Source organism: Ricinus communis, chromosome 4 (genome assembly GCF_019578655.1).
Source record: "Ricinus communis isolate WT05 ecotype wild-type chromosome 4, ASM1957865v1, whole genome shotgun sequence".
Lineage (NCBI taxonomy): Eukaryota > Viridiplantae > Streptophyta > Magnoliopsida > Malpighiales > Euphorbiaceae > Ricinus > Ricinus communis.
Window position 1 is genome coordinate 25581059 of NC_063259.1, and position 22089 is coordinate 25603147.

The 22089-nt window shown below is 34.7% G+C and overlaps 5 protein-coding genes across 5 annotated transcripts; 4 read left to right on the forward strand and 1 right to left on the reverse strand.

Annotated features, from left to right (window-relative positions):
- Positions 1-433: 433 nt before the first annotated feature.
- On the forward strand, positions 434-5539 carry LOC8277412 (probable methyltransferase PMT2). Its single transcript, XM_002511524.4, has 7 exons — positions 434-702; positions 1227-1872; positions 2059-2269; positions 2669-2957; positions 3271-3660; positions 4449-4526; positions 4855-5539. The coding sequence occupies exons 2-7, from the start codon at positions 1234-1236 to the stop codon at positions 5087-5089; spliced, it is 1842 nt and encodes a 613-aa protein (XP_002511570.2). The 5' UTR covers positions 434-702; positions 1227-1233; the 3' UTR covers positions 5090-5539.
- A 1346-nt stretch (positions 5540-6885) lies between these two features.
- Positions 6886-8733, forward strand: LOC8277411 (protein PHYTOCHROME KINASE SUBSTRATE 3-like). Its single transcript, XM_015723748.3, has one exon. The coding sequence runs from the start codon at positions 7197-7199 to the stop codon at positions 8526-8528; it is 1332 nt and encodes a 443-aa protein (XP_015579234.2). The 5' UTR covers positions 6886-7196; the 3' UTR covers positions 8529-8733.
- Positions 8734-13273: 4540 nt separating this feature from the next.
- On the forward strand, positions 13274-17274 carry LOC8277410 (NAP1-related protein 2). The gene is made up of 10 exons (XM_015726573.3): positions 13274-13572; positions 14050-14172; positions 14281-14331; positions 14575-14646; positions 14774-14887; positions 14978-15039; positions 15458-15518; positions 15633-15689; positions 15779-15820; positions 16952-17274. Exons 1-10 carry the CDS (start codon positions 13438-13440, stop codon positions 17039-17041), a joined length of 807 nt encoding a protein of 268 aa, XP_015582059.1. The 5' UTR covers positions 13274-13437; the 3' UTR covers positions 17042-17274.
- Positions 17275-18301: 1027 nt separating this feature from the next.
- On the forward strand, positions 18302-20044 carry LOC8277409 (flavonol synthase/flavanone 3-hydroxylase). Its single transcript, XM_002511521.4, has 3 exons — positions 18302-18798; positions 18970-19291; positions 19530-20044. The coding sequence occupies exons 1-3, from the start codon at positions 18443-18445 to the stop codon at positions 19797-19799; spliced, it is 948 nt and encodes a 315-aa protein (XP_002511567.1). The 5' UTR covers positions 18302-18442; the 3' UTR covers positions 19800-20044.
- A 367-nt stretch (positions 20045-20411) lies between these two features.
- On the reverse strand, positions 20412-22089 carry LOC8277408 (p-coumarate 3-hydroxylase). Its single transcript, XM_002511520.3, has one exon. The coding sequence runs from the start codon at positions 22049-22051 to the stop codon at positions 20516-20518; it is 1536 nt and encodes a 511-aa protein (XP_002511566.3). The 5' UTR covers positions 22052-22089; the 3' UTR covers positions 20412-20515.

Here is a 22089-nt window from a genome sequence, read left to right on the forward strand (position 1 = left end):
TGGTTCTTATAAAATATAATTTAATACTATATTTTATCTTTTGATACAAATGTAATAAACCTGATAAATATTCATTCAGATTTAATCCCAGCTTGCTAGCCATCCTTAGACAAGTAGGGTATGATAATACCAGAATCCAGCATATACTTTATTTTTTTATTATTATTTAACAATCAAATTGAAAAATCATTAAAATCAAAAGAAATATTTACAGAAAGCATAACAGACAAAACAGATTCTGTGGATAAAGTATGGATATTAGACAAAAGCAAAATTATGTGTTGAGTTTAGCACTTATTATTTCCCGTAGTTAATTTCGATAAAGTTTAACCTTAATTAATTCGATGAGGATCCGAAATAGTTATGTTCTAAAAAGAAATAAAATTGGACAGACAAAACTTTTCTCCTAGAAAGACAAACAGCATTGGGAGATGAGGTGGCGGGTTCTGATTGGACAGAACACAATCTAACAAAACTGGTGAAGTCTACTCTGAACGCATCGAACAACTTTAACCACTTCCCGCCGTGTGCATTCTTACGTAGTTTCTCCTTCCCTACGATTCTATTCTGCCTATCCAAATTATACATTACCCTCTCTCTTCCATTTTCACACACATACACTCTCTCTCTCTCCCTCTAAAATCAAACCATGATTTGATCTGATTAAGTTTGGACCCCCCAACTTTCTCGATTTCTTCGCCTGTAAGAAGTTTCTTTCTTTCTTTCTTTCTCAGTCTGATTGATTCAGTTTTGAATCTGTTTTTCTTTTTTCTTTTTCTTTTTCCAGCCTTTAAACAGTTCTGTTTCATTACCCTTTTTGACGCTATATTATAATCTAAATGTTGATTTCATTTTTTTTTAATATATAGAAAGTAGTTATTTTCTTGGTTTTTAATTGATGTAATAATGCTTCCTTAATTAATGCAGATCAGTCAGTTTATTCAATTATCATGATCAAATGATTCACATCATGCGAAATTTGCTCATATTAATAGAAAGTTTCGACCTTTCCATCATTTAATTGTTTTTGCTTTTATTGCTGAGATTATGTCGTTTTTATTGAGGCTGGCATGTCCTCTATAATTTTTCTCTGTTTTTATTGATTGCACTCGAATTGCATTTTAATTCCCATCATCTTTTTTCTTGTGTACTTCGCATAAATTTGTTACTCGGGATTTTTGAATTTTATGTTTGTATAACTATATATTGCAATTTGATGGTTTCAGATGCATCATGGCGACAAAAGGGAACTCAGGAGACCATAAAACCAGGAGTTCTTTCTCAATTTTTATTGTAGTCGGTTTATGTTGTTTCTTCTATGTATTGGGCGCATGGCAGCGAAGTGGTTTTGGAAAGGGTGATAGCATTGCTCTTGAGATCACCAAACAGACACATTGTAGCATTCTTAATAACTTGAATTATCAGACAAGCGGTGATGCTGGGATAGTTGATGGTTCCGGAGCAGAAGTGAAGGAGTTTAAGCCGTGTGATGATAAGTTTGCTGACTACACTCCTTGCCAAGATCAAATGAGGGCGATGACATTTCCTCGAGATAATATGAACTATAGGGAACGGCATTGTCCTCCTGATGAAGAGAAGCTGCATTGTCTTATTCCAGCACCTAAAGGGTATGCAAATCCTTTTCCATGGCCAAAGAGTCGTGACTATGTACCCTATGCAAATGCACCTTACAAGAGCTTGACAGTTGAAAAGGCTGCTCAGAATTGGATACAGTATGAGGGTAATGTGTTTAGATTCCCTGGTGGAGGAACACAATTTCCCCAAGGGGCAGATACCTATATCAATCAACTTGCTGCTGTGATTCCCATGGACAATGGTCTGGTTAGAACTGCGTTAGATACCGGATGTGGGGTAAGTAATTATGCAATAGGTTGTTATTTTCTTGTAAGGTGCATTACGCTACACAACCAAACTTGTCCTCCCTTGAAGGCACTGCAATTATTTCCTGGTCTTTATGCTTGCCTAATTATCAGTGTGGATGTTTGTTTGGTTTCTGTAATGTTTTGTATTTCATTTCATTAATTTCCTTGTGCTTAGGTTGCAAGTTGGGGTGCATATCTTACCAAGAAGAATGTTTTGGCCATGTCATTTGCTCCAAGAGACTCTCATGAAGCACAAGTTCAATTTGCATTGGAGAGAGGTGTTCCAGCTGTTATTGGTGTTCTTGGAACTATCAAGCTGCCTTATCCTTCTAGAGCATTTGATATGGCTCACTGTTCTCGTTGCTTGATTCCATGGGGTTCTAATGGTGAGGGTCTACTTCAATTTTTATTTTTAGTATAATATAGTTTTAAATGATGACTGGCTATCTGAGTGCCTATACAGGATATCTTGGTGTTGGCTCATCATTCAGTTTAATGGGGCCTATATAAGCAGTTAAATGCAATCTACATATCTCTTTGTTAAGCTGCCTTGCAAACTCAGGAGTTCTAAGAAGTTAGTTTCAGAAAGCCTCAGAGAATCCAAAATATTATTCTGCCAATGCTAAAATAACTTGTGCCAAGAAAACTCTTGATAAACGACTTTCAACTTCTTTAATGGAATCAATGGTCTAAAAAATATTGGTTTTGTTTCATTTGAATATTGTACTGTAGAATATTGGGGATGAGAATCATTGGTGACATCTTTACTGGACATGTTTCTTCAGATGGAATGTATATGATGGAAGTTGATCGTGTTCTTAGACCTGGTGGTTATTGGGTGCTTTCTGGTCCTCCCATCAACTGGAGAAACAATTATCAAGCATGGCAGCGTCCCAAGGAGGAACTTGAGGAGGAACAGAGAAAAATTGAAGAAATTGCCAAACTTCTCTGCTGGGAAAAGAAACATGAGATGGGTGAAATAGCCATCTGGCAGAAAAGAATAAATTCTGATGTATGCCGTGAGCAAGATCGTCAACCTAAAATGTGCCAATCCACAAATCCGGATGATGTCTGGTATGCCATGTTGTAACTTTTTCTTGCTTTTAGCTGATAGGTTGAATATATACTTAGAAACTAATTGATTGTTTATTTTTCAAATTTTATTTCACTTCTGGTAGAAATATGCCTTCTGATCTTGAAATCATTATTTCCTTCACTTGTGGGTTTTTTCCCGTTAATTCTAATTATAGCATTGCCCGTTGCTTTTTAAGGGATATTATGTACTAAAGTACTCCAGAAGTTGGTGCACTCCGGATTAGATTTTTTCATGTCAACAAAATATGGTGTAGTTTTGATATGTTTTATAGCACTCCTTCGTCATGTACAGGTATAAGAAAATGGAGGCTTGTGTAACTCCCTATCTCAAGACAAATGGGCCGAATGAATTTGCTGGTGCACCATGGCTAACATTTCGTGAAAGACTTAATGCTGTTCCATTCAGAATATCTAGTGGCTCCATTCCTGGAGTATCTGTTGAAACATTCCTGGATGACAACCGTCTGTGGAAGAAGCATGTAAATGCTTATAAGAGGATAAACAAAATCCTTGATTCAGGAAGGTATCGCAATGTCATGGATATGAATGCTGGAATGGGAGGTTTTGCTGCTGCTCTTGAATCTCCAAAATTATGGGTTATGAATGTTATGCCTACAATAGCTGAAAAAGATACTTTGGGTGTTATATATGAGCGTGGTTTGATCGGCATATATCATGACTGGTAATTTTGTGGAAGATCTCTCTCTTTCTCTCTTCTGTCTTTGACTTTTCAATTTTCAGCTAATATTTTGTTGGACAAAGTTTTCAAGTGAGGGAATAAGATTGAATCAGCCATAACCTTAAGTATGTATTTATGTGCAAATGTGAATTGCATATAAGGCAAAATTATAAAATGATAGATGAAGCATGTGATGCAAAGTTTACTTATTGTGTTCTTATCCTGGCCATTAAAAAAGGTTGGGGACATAAGATAAGGAAGCGAAAAAGAAAAGGAGAATTTGTCATCGTAATATTGATGATAGGTATTGCGAAAATTTGTAGCTAGATAAGCAAGAATTGAAGTTCAAATCTGAGATAAATCAACTTAATGGTGCTGGACTTTTAGCAGCCAGCTTGCCTATGTTCTTCATCACGATAAAGAATTTTGCCATGAGAAAAACAACCTTCATATATGAAGTACGCACTACATCAATACATGCCTAATTTTTGTCTTGGTAGCTTGAGGAAGGATAATCCCCGTTGAGGCTTTTCTGATTTTTATGCAATTTAAATTGCCATTATATCATAGTACACATTAATAAGAAAGTGAAGGTAATGCCTTTTTATAGCTAAAAGGAAGAGTTTTTCTCATTCCAATTCTCTTTGCAACTGCAATTGAAAAAAGGATGGCTTAAAATCAATTGAGATGGCTCTTATTGATCTCTTAGTTCAAATTAACTGTGGGGCTCTGATAGACCACATCTGTGATGATATCATTTGTTTATATTATGTTTTTCTATATTTTACCAGGTGTGAAGCCTTCTCCACATACCCGAGAACATATGACCTTATTCATGCAAATGGTGTTTTCAGCTTGTATAAGGATAAGTAAGTCTTCATACTGTTGCTTCTTACTCTGTCTGATAAAATAGAGCTTCCTATTTGGGACATTGACCTCTTAAAACTACAGGAAAATACTATGACCACTGAATTATAAGGAACTTGATCACCTGTTTGAGATTGAAGTTAACATCTAAATACCAGTATTAATGGGCATAATTTTTGGAAGATTACAACATACCGTTTACTTGGAATGACGTTGGCCTCATTTAAAGGATTTACTTACTGGTTCAGATTTGCCTAGCCTGTAGTTCGAGTATAGCTTGTTGCGAGGGCACCTGCACTTAGCTTACTGCATTGATATGTTACAATACAGGTGCAATATGGAAGATATTCTTTTGGAAATGGATCGTATATTAAGGCCAGAAGGTACAGTCATATTCCGGGATCAAGTGGATGTGCTGATCAAGGTGAAGAGAATTGTTGGAGGAATGAGATGGAATACGAAAATGGTGGATCATGAGGATGGTCCACTTGTCCCAGAAAAGGTGTTGTTTGCTGTCAAACGGTATTGGGTCGCTGGAGATAACAACAGCACTTCCTCACTGTGAACAGGAAAGACACTGCTAAAACTGCATACTGATACTATCAGGAAATGCTACTTTCTTTTCTTTCTTTTTTTTTTTTTTTCTTTTCTTGATTCAGACCCAACAAATTATTTTCCTCACCCATGGGCCAATTGCGGATTAGCAAAAGCCATTAACTGTGGCTTGTGCAGTTCGTGTTCTTTTGATTTAGATATAGGATACAGGTAGGTCATTCATGCTCGCAAGATCTCATGGCATTGCGGATCTTGCAGTCCTTTCTATTCCAAATTTTGTTCTTTTCCTCTTGCTTTAATTCGTGGACATTCATGTTTAACTTCAGTCTCAGGCATAGATGGAGCCCAGTGTTGGTTTCTCTGCCTCCTGTTGCAGTCTGTCTGTAAAGAAATTTTGAGGTTTACATGATACATATCTATAATTATTTGGAGCATAATTAAGAAGCCTTCTCTTTTTCTCTCTGAGCTCCCTTAGAAATTTGTTTTTAAGCTCATTTATAATTATTCGGTTTCAGTTTCATTATGATTTAAACGTGTAGCTATTATGTACTCTCATTTTCTTATATCCCCGTGTTAAACAGAAATTTTATGGATTTGAATTTCCTGAAATTGGTTTGTTTGTTTCTTTTTCTTTTTCTGCCATTTTTTGGTTGTGGATTTTTAGCTCTCAACCTGACCAACCGCTCATTTTGTGTATCTAATTTTTTGATTTATGCCATGGTTTTTTATTCCTGGCGATTTTTGTGATGCTAGTAAAAAAGAAGCGGTATTGGAGATGATCTTCTTTTTTTTTTCTTTTCTTTTTTTAAATAGTTAAGTGGAAATTGCCTCATTGGTAATTTTTTAATTCCATAATAAACGTATTAAAGTGTTGTTATTCTAAAAATTTACCAGAAACCAGAAATTGTTTAAATCTCATTCCTTTAATTCCGACATTCGCTCTTCATTCTCATAGGCTCTGAGCTAAGCTGACACAGTTGCAGTAAGTACCTTGGAGTTGGAGTATATATGCCAATACGGTACATTTTAAGCCACTAATGAGAATTACAACTTCTCTCAGATATTTATATCCTTTGTTAATTCTGTTGCCATTTACAATGATACTGACTGGACCCTTATACAGTGTCCCACTCATTGGAAAGCCAGTTATCAACTGCGTTGGTGCCCATACAGTGTGTGTGGGGATCGTAAGGTAATGTGGCTAATGTCTGCAGATTGTTGCCTCTCCTTGCAAATTAATCTGCATTAAACTGGCTGTTAGCTCGTAACAATTCCAATAATCTCAAAGATTATGGCATAAGCATTCCACGACAATATCAATAAATGAGCTGCAGTACTAAGTACACCTCACCTAATTCCGCAAGAAAGGCGACCCCTCTTTAAAAAAATTTGTCCAAATTTTTTTGTAATTACAGTGCACATCGGTTATGGCACTCTTTATGCCAAGGTGTACATTAAAAATTCATTCTTAGGAATAAGCTTATTTTTATAATGGGTTTTCCATAATCCTCTTAGACCTAAGAAATTCAAAGTATAGAATTGAAGAAATGCATTCTAATTCAAGGTTCATATAAATAAAATGGATTTAATTAAGATTTCAAATTTTAGTCTTAAATATATAATTATGTTTTATTACTGTCCAGAGTTCTATCCGGCGCATACTGAGTAATTTGAAGAAATAAAAAAGGCATGTTAGTTCTAGATTAGAATGCTAATCTCCAACCGACGCATGCCACCTTGGCCATTAACCATATACTAGCTATTTTATTATTATCTATAAGTTGGTATTGGTGCACACAGTGATGTATGTTTAATATATATACATATAGATACCCCACCACAAATTCTCTCTCTGTAATGTATAATTGCCCTACTTTCCTTCAAATCCGAACTCTGTTATATCAGTTTCAAAACACTATCTCCTCCCTTTTTAAGCTTGTCTCGACTCATTTGGTCTCTTGAAGATGTCAAGAAATTGTTTATATATATATATAGTTTGTGCTCTCTATCATAAGTAATTCTCAAGTTACATATTCCTGTTTCCATGCTTCTTTACTTTTAATAGAATTTTATAGCTTCTCCTTGATTTTCTTCCTCAACTAACGTGTCCTGGAGCTATGGATGGCCAAAGCAGGAATACTGATCTTCGTGATGCTTCATTTTCTTATCTCACTTCAGCTCAACAGAACTTTGTTGTCAAGCTGACAGAGTCGATTCAATTTCCTCAACCTGACATAACCTTAAACCAAGAAATTTCCACTATCCCAATTAACTTGGAGAAGCCTAAGGCTGAAGAGGGCGAAATCAGCGTCTTTGGTGCTGAGAAATATTTTAACATGAGAATTGAAGATGATCAAACCCCACGAAGCATTCATGATAACGGAGGCAATAAATTTGCCCACGAGCATCCGATAGAGAACCGATCAGTTGATCTTCACCGGATGAAATCAAAAGGCAGGTTGGGAACTCCAAGTGTAAGTTCTGAATCAAGTTGGAATAGCCAAACTGCTTTATTGCCAAGTACCAGGAGAAACTTAGCTCATACCGGCCAAAAGAAAGTTAATGAAAGATGGTTCTTTCCTGGTTTTGCTTGTCATGGATCTTGCTCTGATGACAAATCTGTTTTTATTGATACAAATGCTACTCATAAAGGACCTCAAGTCGCTGGCATGTCAGATGGAAGAAAACAGCCTCAATCAAGATTAGCGAAAGATGATCAGTTTCGCAGCCCAAGTTTTGAAAAGAAGAATATTGGTCCAAAAAGAGAAGACTACCTTGTACTACCAACAGTAAATTCTGGAGTGCAGAACTTACAAATTCAAAACCTGCAGAAACTGAAGTTCCTGGAAGAAGACCCCAGGAAATCACTGGAGGTTTTTGGTTCGCATACGATAAAGAAGGAAGAGATAGCAACAAACTTGGAGAGGAAACTTTCTGTTCTAACTTGGGATGCTATTCCATTTCCTAAGGCACAAAACCTGCCATCAAATTCTGCTAGCAGCCAGATATATGAAGATGGAGAAAGTGATGTTAGTTCTGATCTTTTCGAGATAGAGAACATTTCCTGCAGTACACAACCAATATTCAGTAAGCAAACTTCTGATGGTATGTCGGGCTGTATGACTCCGGCAAGCCGGTATGAGCCTAGTGAAACCAGCATAGAGTGGAGTGTTGTAACCGCCAGTGCTGCTGATTTCTCTTTTGTCTCTGATTACGACGAACGGAAACCTGCAGATAGGACTGGTTTGACATCAACGCCGAGAATCCGCCGCCCAAATAGTCTACTGGGTTGCAAGAATCATAAAGCAGTGGAAGTTGCTGAAACTGGATATAGGAGAAATGAAAAAGGTAAGCCTCGCTTGCATCATCAGCATAGAAGGTCATTAGACGCCATGCAAGTAATGAAGTTACCAGGTGATTCTAAGGTGAAAGATTTTGACTTCCCTTGATTGCTGCTTGCTCTTGTTGTTATTATTATTATTATTATTATTATCATTATTATTATTAGTATTATTATTATTTTACCAAGGAAGAGCTCTCCCCTTCGCCACAGTACTCTTAGTGCATGTATGAAATATTTTCCTGGGTGAGATTAGCTGATAATTGTTCTTCTTTTTCATCCCAAATAAGAAATAAAATTCTTTTTCTTGGTAACTGTATGTTATGATAATGTTATTTAACTCAAAAGCCCCTGATTCTTCTGTTCAGTGATTGAGCAAATCACAAGCTTTTTTATCCACAAATTATGTCTGGCAAAGGCAGATCAGCATAGAAACATGGAAAGTGAATCTTGATTTGGGTATGTTGGTTGGACATTGAAGACACAAGTTAAGTAAACCACACACATTTGACCACCCTTGTCCAAACCCCAATTCGTTTTTCCACTTCCAAAGAATTTATTCTTGCTCTCTTGATTTTATAACTAGAGGGGGTCTTCCATGTTTTTGGACCTTCTCTTTATAAATACTTAACCAGAATAAAATTTATGTAGCCACCTTTGCCTCACTTTAGAAACTACAAATCTAAGAGTTGGGGTTGGCATGTATCTCCATTAAACTTAGAACAAAAGGTCCCTACAATATGGACATGTACACTAAAGCAACCTACATTTGGATTCCACTCCAATCCTTAACTTTTACCTCTTTCTGCTCTAATTTTATAAACGAATCCACCTTTAATCTTTAAACATCATTTCCACATTTAGTTATGCTTTTTCAAAAAACAGACATATAGAAAATATCTTAAACTGGATGTTTAATTGTCGGTTTGTAATGAGTTTACAGTCTATAAAATTGTTTTTGAATATGAATTTAAATCGATTTAGTTTAAATATTTAAATGAAATTTTGATAGACAGGAACTCAATTCAAATATCTATTTCAAGGAATCCTGTCTGTATTAAGCTTCCCTTCAAAACACTTTTATCTAGTGCAAGTAATTGTTTTTATTTGTTTTCAAGTGAATTTTATTTGTGATTGGTGGTGGGTGGCACAGTCAAACCGACAAATAGGCTATACATTTGTTATTTTAAGCTAGTTTGGTTGGTGAAAAAATAAAGTGTGTATAGCCACGAAAATGACTAATTACTATTATTGGTATATAGTTCATAGAAATAATTCTGAAAATTAGAATAAGATTATTTCATCACTCGGAATCACCTATTCTCTACTAGAATTTAAAAAAGAAAAATTTAATCCAACAAGTGAAATAATATTTTGTCATTTATATAAATATTGTTGCGATATACTCATTATATATTACAAATTAAAATGTAAGATACTCATATATATATATAATTTTAAATTTATATTTAACTTAAACACAAATCAATTTTAATTATCTAATAACAAACTATAAGACATTTATATATATATATTATTTTTCTATTTATTGTGAAATATAGAGTCCCCAGGTAAATTGTGAACCAAGAGATGATAACATACCATCCACCACAACACTGGTGTAGGGAAGACATAAATTATGCAGAGAAAACAACTTGCTTTCCAAATGTTGATTGCAAAAGACACCACACGTTTAGACAGTCAAGGAGTCGACATTTGTACTGTGCATTTAAGATTTGCTCTATTTCTATTGGGATTCAAACTACAGATACGGTAGCAAATTCCAATAATAGAATCATATTAGGAATGTCTTCCATTGACATGCTCAACCCATTTAGGTTAGAATTTAGATATCTGGCAAACACCTATTTACCCGGTCGACTTGAGCAAATCCCATAAAACAGTAAAAAGTAGTACGTACAAATGGTTTATGAGACCAAAATAATTATACTGAAAGAAACCGATAGATTTGGAAGTCAGGCAACCATGTGAATGATGTGATGAGAAAGGAATGCTAGGAAATGGAGGCAGATATGCCATTAATGCATAGCAGAGGGAGAGGTTGCCCATCACAATCCATCCAGGGGGCAAAAAAAGAAAAAAGAAATGAAAATCCTCTCCTCTAGCTGTGATTGTAATAACTCAAGCCACAAGGAGTAGCAAATGGAATGTCTGTAAAGGGACCAATTCGGAGATAGATTGATAATAAAACTGAAGCTGTGCACATTTAATTTGACTACTTGTCAAGGACCACTTTGGAACAGGCATGCCTTTAATGCTTCCTATATGTGAATCTTTTAGCAATTTAAATCATTGATCCAAACACTGAAAGAAAAAAAAAAAACTTTTTTGTGGACTCGGTTAATTACTAAAATTATTATAGTCAGTTATTGTGTATATATACCCATCAATTTTATTATATCATATATTAAAATATTATTATAAATAAATAATTTATAATTCAACGTGTTTAACTAATTGAAAATTTCTAAAAAAAATGTCAATAAAAAGATAAATCTAATATTTTTTTTATTTAATTCAAAAAAATATAAACACTCATAAAAATCGCAATATTTGGAGCAAAATTAATTATTTTATTTAGAAATGCTTGAGTAATTAGATCCCTCCTCCCATCAAAACCAAGTATTTCAGAACTTTGCCATAGATGTTGTTGCACCTTTTCTTTCATTATCAATTTGGCAGGACGTTTTTCTTTTTGGGTCTTCTAGCTCATCAACTTCCAGGGACATAATTCAGATTTTGCTGCGCAAGTATAGTGGAGGATTTGAAAGAAAATTAATCCACTTTATGAGGACTTTAGAAAGCCAGAAATAAAGTTAAAATTTTTTTTTCTCAGAAAATTCCTGCTAGTGGAGGAAGACCTTCTAGGGATAAGAGACATAGGGCTAAAGAGAGAGCCAAAAAAGGATCTTTCGTGTATAATCCTGCATAATCTCTCCTAAAGGCTCGACTGTCTAAAGATGTTGCAGAATTCAATAATGCTTTGCAGTTTTCTTAAACTGAAGCTTCTTCTTGTCTGAATCCGTCTCGTGCTAATTTGGAAGATTGGAACCAAAATCAATTTTGATACCAACCAACCACTAATTCTAGATCTTTGTCTGGTGCCTAAGGGTACATGGCCATCATCGGCATGATGATTGGTTCCTCAAGCAGTCCTTGTAGGAAATGATTTCAGAATCAATCAATGTGCTACCAGAGACTCCCCAATCCTTGTGTTCATCAACAGCCAGTGTTTTACATGATATAGATATTACTAATATTTATTCAGTATATTCATTTTTCATTTTGTTCTTAGGTGTTGGCTCGTGATAAAGAAAAGCAATTGTTCTTCTCTCCTTTGTAATTTCATTTGCCTCCATTAAAGAGAAAAAAAGAACTCTTAGCCCATCCATTTTAGGGATGAAAACTCCTTTTGCTTTATAGAGGCCATTCTAGTACGTTATAGACTCCGGGCCAACATGCATTCCGGATTTATGATTAGGCCTTCAAGCTCAATAATTATTGCTTTTTTTTGCGCTCCTTCACAAGCGCAAGCCCAAAAATGTTTTAAACATCTATATCCTGCCCTTTAGAAAATGCGAATTGGGCCGACGAAAACCTAACACAACATAAATAAATTTAAAACATATTTGAGATTAAGTTTTAGTTATTCGATATCTATTATTTAAATAACTTTTAAATAGATATGAGTCAGAAAATCTAAATTAAGTATCCCATAACCATTTGAATGATATATATATATATATAAAAACTCTAAAACTATATAATTTAGAGTTTGTAATTTTTTATTATTTTTATTAAAATATATTATAAAATTTAATTATAATAAACGAATTAATAAATAAATATTTATTTAATTATTTAATTATTTATATAAATAAATATTTAATATATATATTTAAATATCTATAAAATTTATTTAATAACTATATATATTAAATATATTTTTATCAAATTTGAATAGTATACTAGTATTTTTATATAAATTCAAATAAATTTAGATAATAAATATATTTTTTTAAATGGATTTAAAATATATTAATATGATATTTATATTAATCGGACTCAAATTTAAATATTGTTAGTGCAGGATTTCCCTCCCAGTTACTATTCTTACTATCCTTCAATTTTCTGTTTAGCTATAATTTTGAAGGCTCCCTTCTAAGTTTTTATTTTCTGAATATTCCTTTTTCTAATTTCCTTAAAAATGGAAAAATCTTGGGAACAGTAACGAGTAACTTTTAGTTATTTTGATAAATGATTCTTTAGTAGCCATATATTTCGTACTATTGTATAATTATTTATACATTAAGAATTAAAATACAATATCTATGTATTTACTTATTTTTATTAGTATTATAATCTATATTACAAGTAAACTTACCGAGTTAAATTATTTATTTATATTTTTTGAAAAATTAGTTAGATTATGTAACATTCCAAAAATAATCATAAATCAAAAGTATTTAACACATTAATCATACATCAAAAGTTTACTAATTTATATGATTCTCTGTTTAACATTAAATGAAAAAGGGAAAACAAAAAAGAATTAAAGAATTTTGACTTATTTATTTCGTAAAAGGAAGTAATTTGATTTTTCTGGTGCTTGATTGCCGGCTTTGCCGTAGAAAATATCTAAACACAAACAATAGTTAACAGACAGAGGTACTACACAAAACCCCGTTAGGTGAAATCTACCCATGAAATCCTTAAACTACCCCTATTCAGTATTTTGAATACCTAAAACACCCTTGTTTTACCACGCGTCGCAGAATGGTTGGGTACATAAATAATCCATCTTAATACTTCTATATACTGGGTGCAAACTCCCAAAACCCTAACCCTTTTGTTGCCACGCTTACACACATTTCTCTCTCTCCCTCCCTCTCCTATCACCAAATAAAAGAGACAGAGGGCTGAAGTACTAGGGTTTTAGCCAATCCCTCCCTCCCTCCAAAAAACAGAAAACGGGTTAGGTTAGCGTTAAAAACAAAATGGTTGCAGACAAGGGGAAGAAGATGAAGGTAGCATCAGCAACAGAGAAAGGAGAAGAGGAAAACAATCAAATTGATGAAGCACTTGTTCTCTCTATCGAGAAGCTTCAAGAGATCCAAGAAGATCTCGAAAAGGTTATATCTTTATATTTTCTGTTGATTTTTATGTGTTAGGATATGTTTTCTTTTTGTTGTGTTTTTGCGCTTTTCTTTTTCTGTTCACACGTGAATATTGGAAGTTAAATTTATGTAAATTTACTGAATTTTGGATATGAATCTTCTTTTTTGAAGACCGTTAATTGATTTGAATTGAAGCAGGCTGAAATGCAAGATGTTGAAAAAAACTAAACTTCTGAATTGGTGTGCAGTTAGATGCTACTGGACTTTATTCTAGTTATTAATTAAGTTACATGGGAGATGAGAGCTTGCCGTATTCTTAGTATATCATTTGATTTCTTACGCAAGATGATAGCTTTTTGCAGTATATATTTGCTAACGTACCATGTTGTTGAAACAGTATTTGTATGTCTTGTGTAGGCATACAAACACACACTTGTATGACACTGTTGCTCATAGGTACTGGTTATTGTGTTATTTTATCTATGTTTCCAGATCAATGAAGAGGCAAGTGATAAGGTCTTGGAAGTAGAGCAGAAGTACAATGAAATACGCAAGCCAGTTTATGATAAGCGAAATGAGATCATCAAATCAATTCCTGACTTCTGGTTAACTGCTGTTAGTGATTCATTTTAATCTTCTTCTTTAATGCGGCTTTTAATATGATGGTTAATATCATGTTCATGGCTCCTATTAGCAAATTGAGTCATTTTGCTTCTTTTGCAGTTTCTAAGTCATCCTGCTCTTAATGCTATTTTAAGTGAGGAGGATCAAAAGGTTTGGGTTTTGTTTCTAATAAACTGAGTATTACTCTATGCACTTAAATTCATACTTTGACCTCCAGTTTTTCCCCTTAGTTTCTGTGGTTCTGTGACACAACCCCCTCCTTATTCTTTGTTTAACTTTTTGGATAAACTTTAAAACTGATTTACCCACTGTCATCACTCAATTCAAATTGTTTAAGTTGGATGCTTAAGTTTGTAATAATTCCTTCTCCGTTTTGCTTTCTTTTCTTAATAGATATTCAAATATTTAAGCTCCCTGGAGGTGGAGGACTTTAAAGATGTGAAATCGGGTTATTCTATAACGTTTGTGAGTTTATTCTCCTGTGTTGGGCTTGTTTCATGAGAAACTGATTTTATTTTATTTCCATAAAAAATTTCTGGATACTAACAATTGGAATAACGGTTGGCTACAAACTTTTTCCTATTCTATTCAGAACTTTGAACCCAACCCTTATTTTGAGGATACAAAGCTTACAAAGAGTTTCACATTCCTTGATGAAGGAACAACAGAAATTACTGCAACACCAATTAAATGGAAACAAGGCATGGTATGTCTTTATGTTTTGTTATGCTTCACAGTTCTGAATTGTTTGTTTTGTTTTGCGTATTCTGTTTAATCTTACTTTGAAAATGTGAAGGGCATAGCTAATGGAGTTACTCATGAAAAGAAAGGGAACAAGAGACCTTTGATTGAGGAAAGGTTGGTTCTCTTGACCACTTATCTTTTTTATTTTCAATTGTTAAAATCTTTTGAAGCTGTATTTTTTTGTTCTAATGTGTTTTCAGTCTTCTTATTTCATCTTCTTTTTTCCTTTTTGAAATATCATATTATTCCAGTGTCAGTACGTTTTTATGATAGTGGTAATATGCTGGTACTTCTTCAATAATATGCTATTCATATATTTCTTTATCTGCGTCTCTTCTTTCCCCAATCAAATTTAAATGCGGATTATGCTTGTAGGATGTTCTAAACATTAAAAAAAAAAAAAAACTTCCTGGTTTTGACCACCTTGTGACATTTTATTATTACCTAGCGTAGCATTGGAAAACATTTAAATTTGAGCTTGTATACAAAAGTTAGGTCTGTCGTCATCTTATAGATACTTCCTCGAATGCAGCTTCTTCTCCTGGTTTTGTAGTACCGAGCAAAAAGAGATGATTGAGGACATACAGGATGAAGTACGTTCTATCTATTTGTTTTATGTTTATAGCTTTATCCAGTCCTATTTGCACGTCTTTTCTTCTTGATCTTCTTTTTCTCATCGAAGCTGTTCATTGATAAAACATTTGCAGATTGCAGAGATCATCAAGGAAGAAATATGGCCCAATCCACTCTCTTATTTTAATAATGTAATGTATCTATTGTGTTTTTTCTCTATTTTTCTTTCTTACTAAAGTAATTTGGCAGCAATATTCAGCTCTCATATTCTTCAATGTAGGAGGATCCTGATGAAGAGGACTTTGAGGGCGATGAAGAAGGGGTAATTATATTGCTGTCATTACAGTTTATTAATATTGTTTCATTACATGCCTATAGGTGTTTCTCCCATCTATGATTCTATACTGTTCATTCCATAGTTCATCTAAATATACTATATGGAATATATGCATTACAATTCAATTTGGTGCACAATGACATTAATCTTGGTTGGTTTCTTGAAGTTGGATTTAAGAGTTGAAAGTTAATGATTTCCTGCTTTCATTAAGATGAACTATACTAGGGAGGCAAAGTAGGGTAGATACAGCTGGTGTATCTGATACATGATTGGAGGCTTGAGTTGTTCTATGACATTTTGTCCTGGTTGTGCATCTTTGGAGGTGTGTACATATTGACTGTAGTTACTATTACTGGCAATAGGCAGCATCAGTTGATTGCGATAACTTTTGGAGGATGTGCTACTGTGCTATTGTCTTTCTGGATGAGCTTTTTTTTTTCTTTTGTCCTGAATTCTGTTTTTTAAAACATAAGTTAAACATGAACATTGACGTTATCACTAATGCTTAGTTTGAATTGAGGAATAGGGAGATATATGACAGGATAAGCCCAAGGGATACAAAGCATCCTTTTGTTTTGGAGTTTAATGAGGTGGGAAAAGAAAGGATAAGAAGAAATAGTTATCCCTTGAAACCAACCCACCCACCCCCTCTCCTCTTTCAAAATTGAGGGAATAAGAGTATTCCTTCCATTAACGTCAAATATATCCTTTTGTATTATAACCTTAATACTTATTATCCTTTCTTATTCCTCGGAACGTCCAAATGTAGGAACTCGTTTAACCTTCCATTTCTTATCTTTTCTCATGTCATTGATTCACTATTATCCTTTATTTTTTCTATCCTGCTAAAACTCCCATAATAAGGGTCATTGGACTCCATAGATGTTGTACATCCCAAGTCTTAGCATAGGATGTTAACTTATTGACTCGAGTGATTCACTGCAATGCAAAAACCATACATGTCCAAAACTACTTGATGATAATTGCTTTTGACATTATAGTGATGTAGAGGCTAACTTAAAATTTGGATAAGCTGATTATTCCTGGCATATTTAAGGAGCTTGAAGAAGGGCAAATTAACTGATATCTGATTTTCGGACTTGTTCCTGGTTGCAGGATAAGGAGGGTGATGACTCTGAAGAGGATGAGGACGAGCAAGATGACGACGAAGATGAAGAAGAAGAAGATGGTGATGCAGACAATTGAGTACTCCTTTAATGTCTGTTTATTTGTGTCAGATATTCTCTTTTTTGGTAATAGCTTGTGTAAAGTGGTCTCTTAAGGGTTTTTGAGTATCAGCAGGTGATAGGGAGAAGAACCAATCTTAACCTCTTATGATAGCTTTCTCTGCCGTGTAGGTAACTGACTGGTATTATATGTCCAGTCCATGGTTTTCTGACTTGTTTTCTTATCCAGTCAAGGCCTTTTTTTTGTTCTTCTGTTGGTTACTGTTATGGTTTCCTCCCTGATATGCTGTCTTCTAGATGATTATTTTATGGACTTTAATGTTTACATCTCTTAGTTTTATCTTTGATAAAAAAAAGGGTAGAATTACACTACATGAGTACATGGTGTAAAGTCTGGACAATCTATTTTGGAAAATATATTTTCTGTTGTCAGTTTTAAATTCAGATTATTAGCAGCAGATTGAGAATTTTGTTTAGAAGTCACTTGGGTTCTTTCTTCATAAGATTATTGGTTCATCTGTGACCGCATTAGAAATTACTTGTATAGCATTATGATTTATGATTCCCCGTCTGTTCTGCCATTTTCTTTGAAATATATGCTTGTGGTACATTCAACGAGTAGTTTCCCTTTGCAAAAACGTTTGGTCACCTTCGGAACAGCTCTTTGCTTTCAGTTCATTTTCTAAGTAACATATTGTCCTGTTTTCCCACAAATCGTTTTCCAACTTAAGGTGCTATAATGTTGATTGCATCTAAGCTGGTCATTTTTGTATCTTTTTTCCCTGATCATTTTACCAATAATGTATGTTCTTTTTTTAAGTAATTTTGAATTAGTGAATGGGTTTACGATTATATGTTGTTGAGATGATGCTATCACATTGCAGGAAAAAGTATTTGAAATTAGTTGATTTGGACAAGCCAAATTTGAACCATCACCAATATTATTTTTATCCGTTAAAATCAGATGTGAGCTGGATTATCAAAAGCTTAATTAGAAATATATTTAAGTCTCGAATCTTGGAAACCTTAATTATTTTTTAGGGTAAGATAGAAGCTCAACTGGTGATTACATCCTTTCATTTCATACCAATTAAAAAACTCTTCCTAATTACATTCTTAATTATTTAAATATTTTCAATCACCATCAACTATATTTTAGTGATCAATAATTGGATTTTAGCTACCGGTAATATTTTAAATATCAATAATTTAATATTATTTTTTAAATATTAAAATACAAATAAAAATTGTATCGTATTATGTATTCTTTTGCTATAATCAATTTTTTTTGTTATAACTTAATAAAATAATATAATGTTTTGATGATATAACCAAATAAGATAATTGAATCTGGTTCATAATATTATACCAAATATAGCCTGGCTGCAGAGCTGTCGGAGGATCTGTTTAAACAAGAAAAATGGCCAACTGGAGCATTCCCACTGTTGATCTCTCACCTTTCTTCAAAGAAGACGATAAAGATGGCAAGAAAAAAGCCATGGAAACAATCAGCCAAGCTTGCTCTGAGTATGGATTCTTCCAAATTGAAAACCATGGTGTTCCCCTTGAATTGATGAAACAAGCCCTCAAGCTCTCGAAGGAATTTTTTGATTTTTCTTATGAGGAAAAGCGCAAGTACAGTCCTGAATCAGGTGCGCCCCTTCCCGCTGGTTATAGCAAGCAGCCAGAACACTCCCCTGACAAGAATGAATACGTTTTGGTCTTCCCCCCGGGGTCAGGCTTCAATGTCTACCCTCCAAACCCTCCTGGATTCAGGTATTTTCTTTTATTCATTTTGAGATGTTGGAGACTTCAAGGCAGACACTTGATTATTGGAAAATTGCTTAATGTGGGTTGACATACAGTTAGATCAATTAATTTTTGGATGAACTTATCTGCGCACCTTGAATCTAAAATTAATGGTAACTATCCCTTTGATAATGCTAGGGAGGTCCTTGAAGGATTCTTCTCTTACTTGACCAAGACGGGTTCGCTTATAGAGAGCATCATAAATGAGTGTCTTGGTCTCCCCCACAATTTCCTCAAAGCATTCAACCATGATAGGTCCTGGGATTTCCTGGTAGCTTTGCGCTATTTTCCTGCCACTAAAAGTGAAAACAACGGACTAACAGACCATGAAGATGGAAACTGTCTCACTTTCGTGTTCCAGGATGAAGCTGCAGGATTACAAGTTCGGAAAAATGGAGAATGGATTCCTGTAGCACCTACAGAGAACAGTATAGTAGTAAATGTTGGTGACATTATCCAGGTAATAATATTTTGTTTTGCTCTTTTTTTTTTCTTTTTTTTTTTTTACTTCAGTAATTTTTAAGAGATGACATGACTGAGTCGAACTCTGATTCTCTCCACTAGGTTACCAGTTAAACTCAATTGTTTGGTTTCCTGCTTCCATTCTCTGATCTTCTGTTTCTTTTTTTCTGTTCTTCTTCTACTTACATTATTATTTATCTCAAATAATCTGAGACCTTGGATGTTTATGGTGAAAGGTGTTGAGCAACAACAAATTTAAAAGTGCAACCCACAGAGTGGTGAGACCTGAAGGAAAGAGTCGATACTCTTATGCATTCTTCTACAACTTGCAAGGAGATAAGTGGGTTGAGCCATTGCCAAAGTTTACTAAAGAGATTGGAGAGCTACCCAAGTACAGAGGTTTCTTATTCAAGGAGTATCAGGAGCTGAGAATGAGAAACAAGAGCCATCCACCTTCAAGACCTGAGGATGTGATCCACATAACTCATTATGCAATCAACAATTAGACAGGAGTGAAACTGCAGTTGATTAATTACTTAGCTTGTTGGGTATTTCTTTTAATCTCTTTGATAAGCTTTGCTTGGTAAAACAAGCTGAAAAAGACAGAAGAAAATAAGAAAGACAGAGAGACACTTGATTGCGCAGTATTCCTTTCTTTTTGGGTTAATTTTGCAATGGAATCTGATAGACATAAACAGAAAATGATGGAATTTGATCTTTAACTATACAAGTCAATAGTTAGTTTGTTGTTTCTGTATCATATTCTCCCGATCAGGCAGTGTCCGCAGTCAATCCATGCCAAAATTCAGAAATCTGAACCAACTTATAAACAAATCCAGCGTAGAACTCTAGAACATACACTATTTGGGTTTTGTATACTTGTCTTGTAGGAAAGAAAAAAGATTCCGGTATAAGAGGGTGATAGTTCAGATTGAGCTGTTATGATTTTTTTATCTTTTGAAAGGGAAAAAAAGAAAGAAAAAAAAAAAGAATAGGATGCTCAAAAGGTTTACTCTAATATCCTGCATTTTGAGGTGAGCATACTACTACTGTACTACTAGTCAAATAGTTAATGCTCTAAAGTTAAATTTAAGAATCAGGCTACATTTAATTTGCAAAGTAGGATGAAAAATTTATGAGAATAAAGCTACTTATTACAAATTCAGGATTACCTTCGAATAAATACACACACGATCTATGGATATCGAAAGTTAAGCAAAAATTACTTGGCATCATAACTCTCATGTTTGTATAAGTGGGCTGGCAATCTCAATGTAGGCACTACTTGTAGTGGGGTTTTTAAGAAACTTGGTGATCCTGGTATCGCGGATAAGTCGATCTCTTCAGGCACTACGGCATCAGGCAAGCTCCAGTTGAAATGATGCAACAAATGACCAATCATGGACGTCGCCAAATTGATACCAAGCTGGGCAGCAGGGCACATACGCCTCCCTGCACCAAATGGCAACAATCGAAAATCATAACCTTTCATTTCAACGTCTTCCTCCAAGAATCTTTCAGGTTTAAACTCTAGTGAGTCTTTCCAAATTTCAGGATCACGTCCTATAGCTCTTACATTAACGTGAATGTTTGTTCCTTCAGGAATGTCGTATCCGCCAATCTTGACATCGGCATTTGCCTTGTGCGGTTGTAGAAATGGAGCTGGAGGGTGCAATCTTAGCGCTTCCTTCACTACGCATCGGAGGTAAGGGAGGTTTGAGATGTCTGATTCAGACATAACCCGTTTGTTTCCAATTACATGGTCAAGTTCTTCTTGTGCTTTCAACTGTAACCTTGGATTCTTGACAAGCTGAGCCATGGTGTATTCAACAACTACAGTACTAGTCTCCATGCCTGCGGTTGTCACATCCCAAAGTAATCCTGTAATGTCCTCATCGCAAATTCCATTAGATGTCTCTTGCAAATTGAGAAGTGAATCAACAAGATGCTGCTTAGCATCACAAACCTTCTTATGCTCCTCCATTATTGCTCGAATGAGGCTGTCTCTACGAGCCAGAAGTCCTGAAAACGCCTTGTTTCGAAAACGAAAGATCCAGTTCAGCCACCATATATGCTCAGCTGGGGTAAGAGAAGTTGCAAGCTTCATTTCATCACCAAAGATTGCTTTAAATTCAGAGCCTAGTTCGTTCGTTACACCTTCTCTAGTCAGAAATCGGCTGCCTAATACTAACATACTAACGCTATTTAAGACTACTGGATTCAAATACTTTCTGAGAAACAAATTGTCGTCTTGCTTGTTATCAAGACAAGTAGAGTCTTTATAGATGGATTCAATCATTGCTCTAACTTCACCTTCTCTAATAGGTCTAAAAGCTTCAGTACCCTTCTGAGAGAAGAGCTCGAGCATACAAATTTTTCTTAGCCTGGCATATTGAGGACCATAGTCAGCCCATAAAATGCCTTTGCCGTTTCTGGACATTATACTGACTGCTTTATTTCTGGGCCTATGAGCTAGTACCTGGTCCTTGTCTTTGAGCACTTCTTCTGCCAACTCTGAGGATGAAACGACAACGTTAAGTGTTGAACCAACCCAAATTGATATAATCCGGCCATAAGTTTGTGACCAGTTGTCAAGACATTTGGATACGTCTGGTTCAATGTTGGGTAAGTTTCCTAGTACTGGCCATGGAAATGGGCCTGGAGGGAGCTTGTATTTAAGCTTTTGGTAGTATTTGCAAGTAAAAGAAAAGATGAACACGATGGAAATGAAAAGGAGGAAAGGATCCATTTTCTGCATGTGTTCTTGCGGAAATGGTAGAGAAAGTGAGTGCTGCC

Coding starts and splice junctions, on each gene's coding strand:
- LOC8277408 (XM_002511520.3), bottom strand. CDS start 22,051: ATGCAGAAAATGGATCCTTTCCTCCTTTTCATTTCCATCGTGTTCATC.
- LOC8277409 (XM_002511521.4), top strand. CDS start 18,443: ATGGCCAACTGGAGCATTCCCACTGTTGATCTCTCACCTTTCTTCAAA. Junction 18,799..18,969: donor CCAAACCCTCCTGGATTCAG/GTATTTTCTTTT, acceptor TGATAATGCTAG/GGAGGTCCTTGAAGGATTCT. Junction 19,292..19,529: donor ATGTTGGTGACATTATCCAG/GTAATAATATTT, acceptor TTATGGTGAAAG/GTGTTGAGCAACAACAAATT.
- LOC8277412 (XM_002511524.4), top strand. CDS start 1,234: ATGGCGACAAAAGGGAACTCAGGAGACCATAAAACCAGGAGTTCTTTC. Junction 1,873..2,058: donor CGTTAGATACCGGATGTGGG/GTAAGTAATTAT, acceptor CCTTGTGCTTAG/GTTGCAAGTTGGGGTGCATA. Junction 2,270..2,668: donor GATTCCATGGGGTTCTAATG/GTGAGGGTCTAC, acceptor ATGTTTCTTCAG/ATGGAATGTATATGATGGAA.
- LOC8277411 (XM_015723748.3), top strand. CDS start 7,197: ATGGATGGCCAAAGCAGGAATACTGATCTTCGTGATGCTTCATTTTCT.
- LOC8277410 (XM_015726573.3), top strand. CDS start 13,438: ATGGTTGCAGACAAGGGGAAGAAGATGAAGGTAGCATCAGCAACAGAG. Junction 14,332..14,574: donor TAAGTGAGGAGGATCAAAAG/GTTTGGGTTTTG, acceptor TTTTCTTAATAG/ATATTCAAATATTTAAGCTC. Junction 15,690..15,778: donor CACTCTCTTATTTTAATAAT/GTAATGTATCTA, acceptor TCTTCAATGTAG/GAGGATCCTGATGAAGAGGA.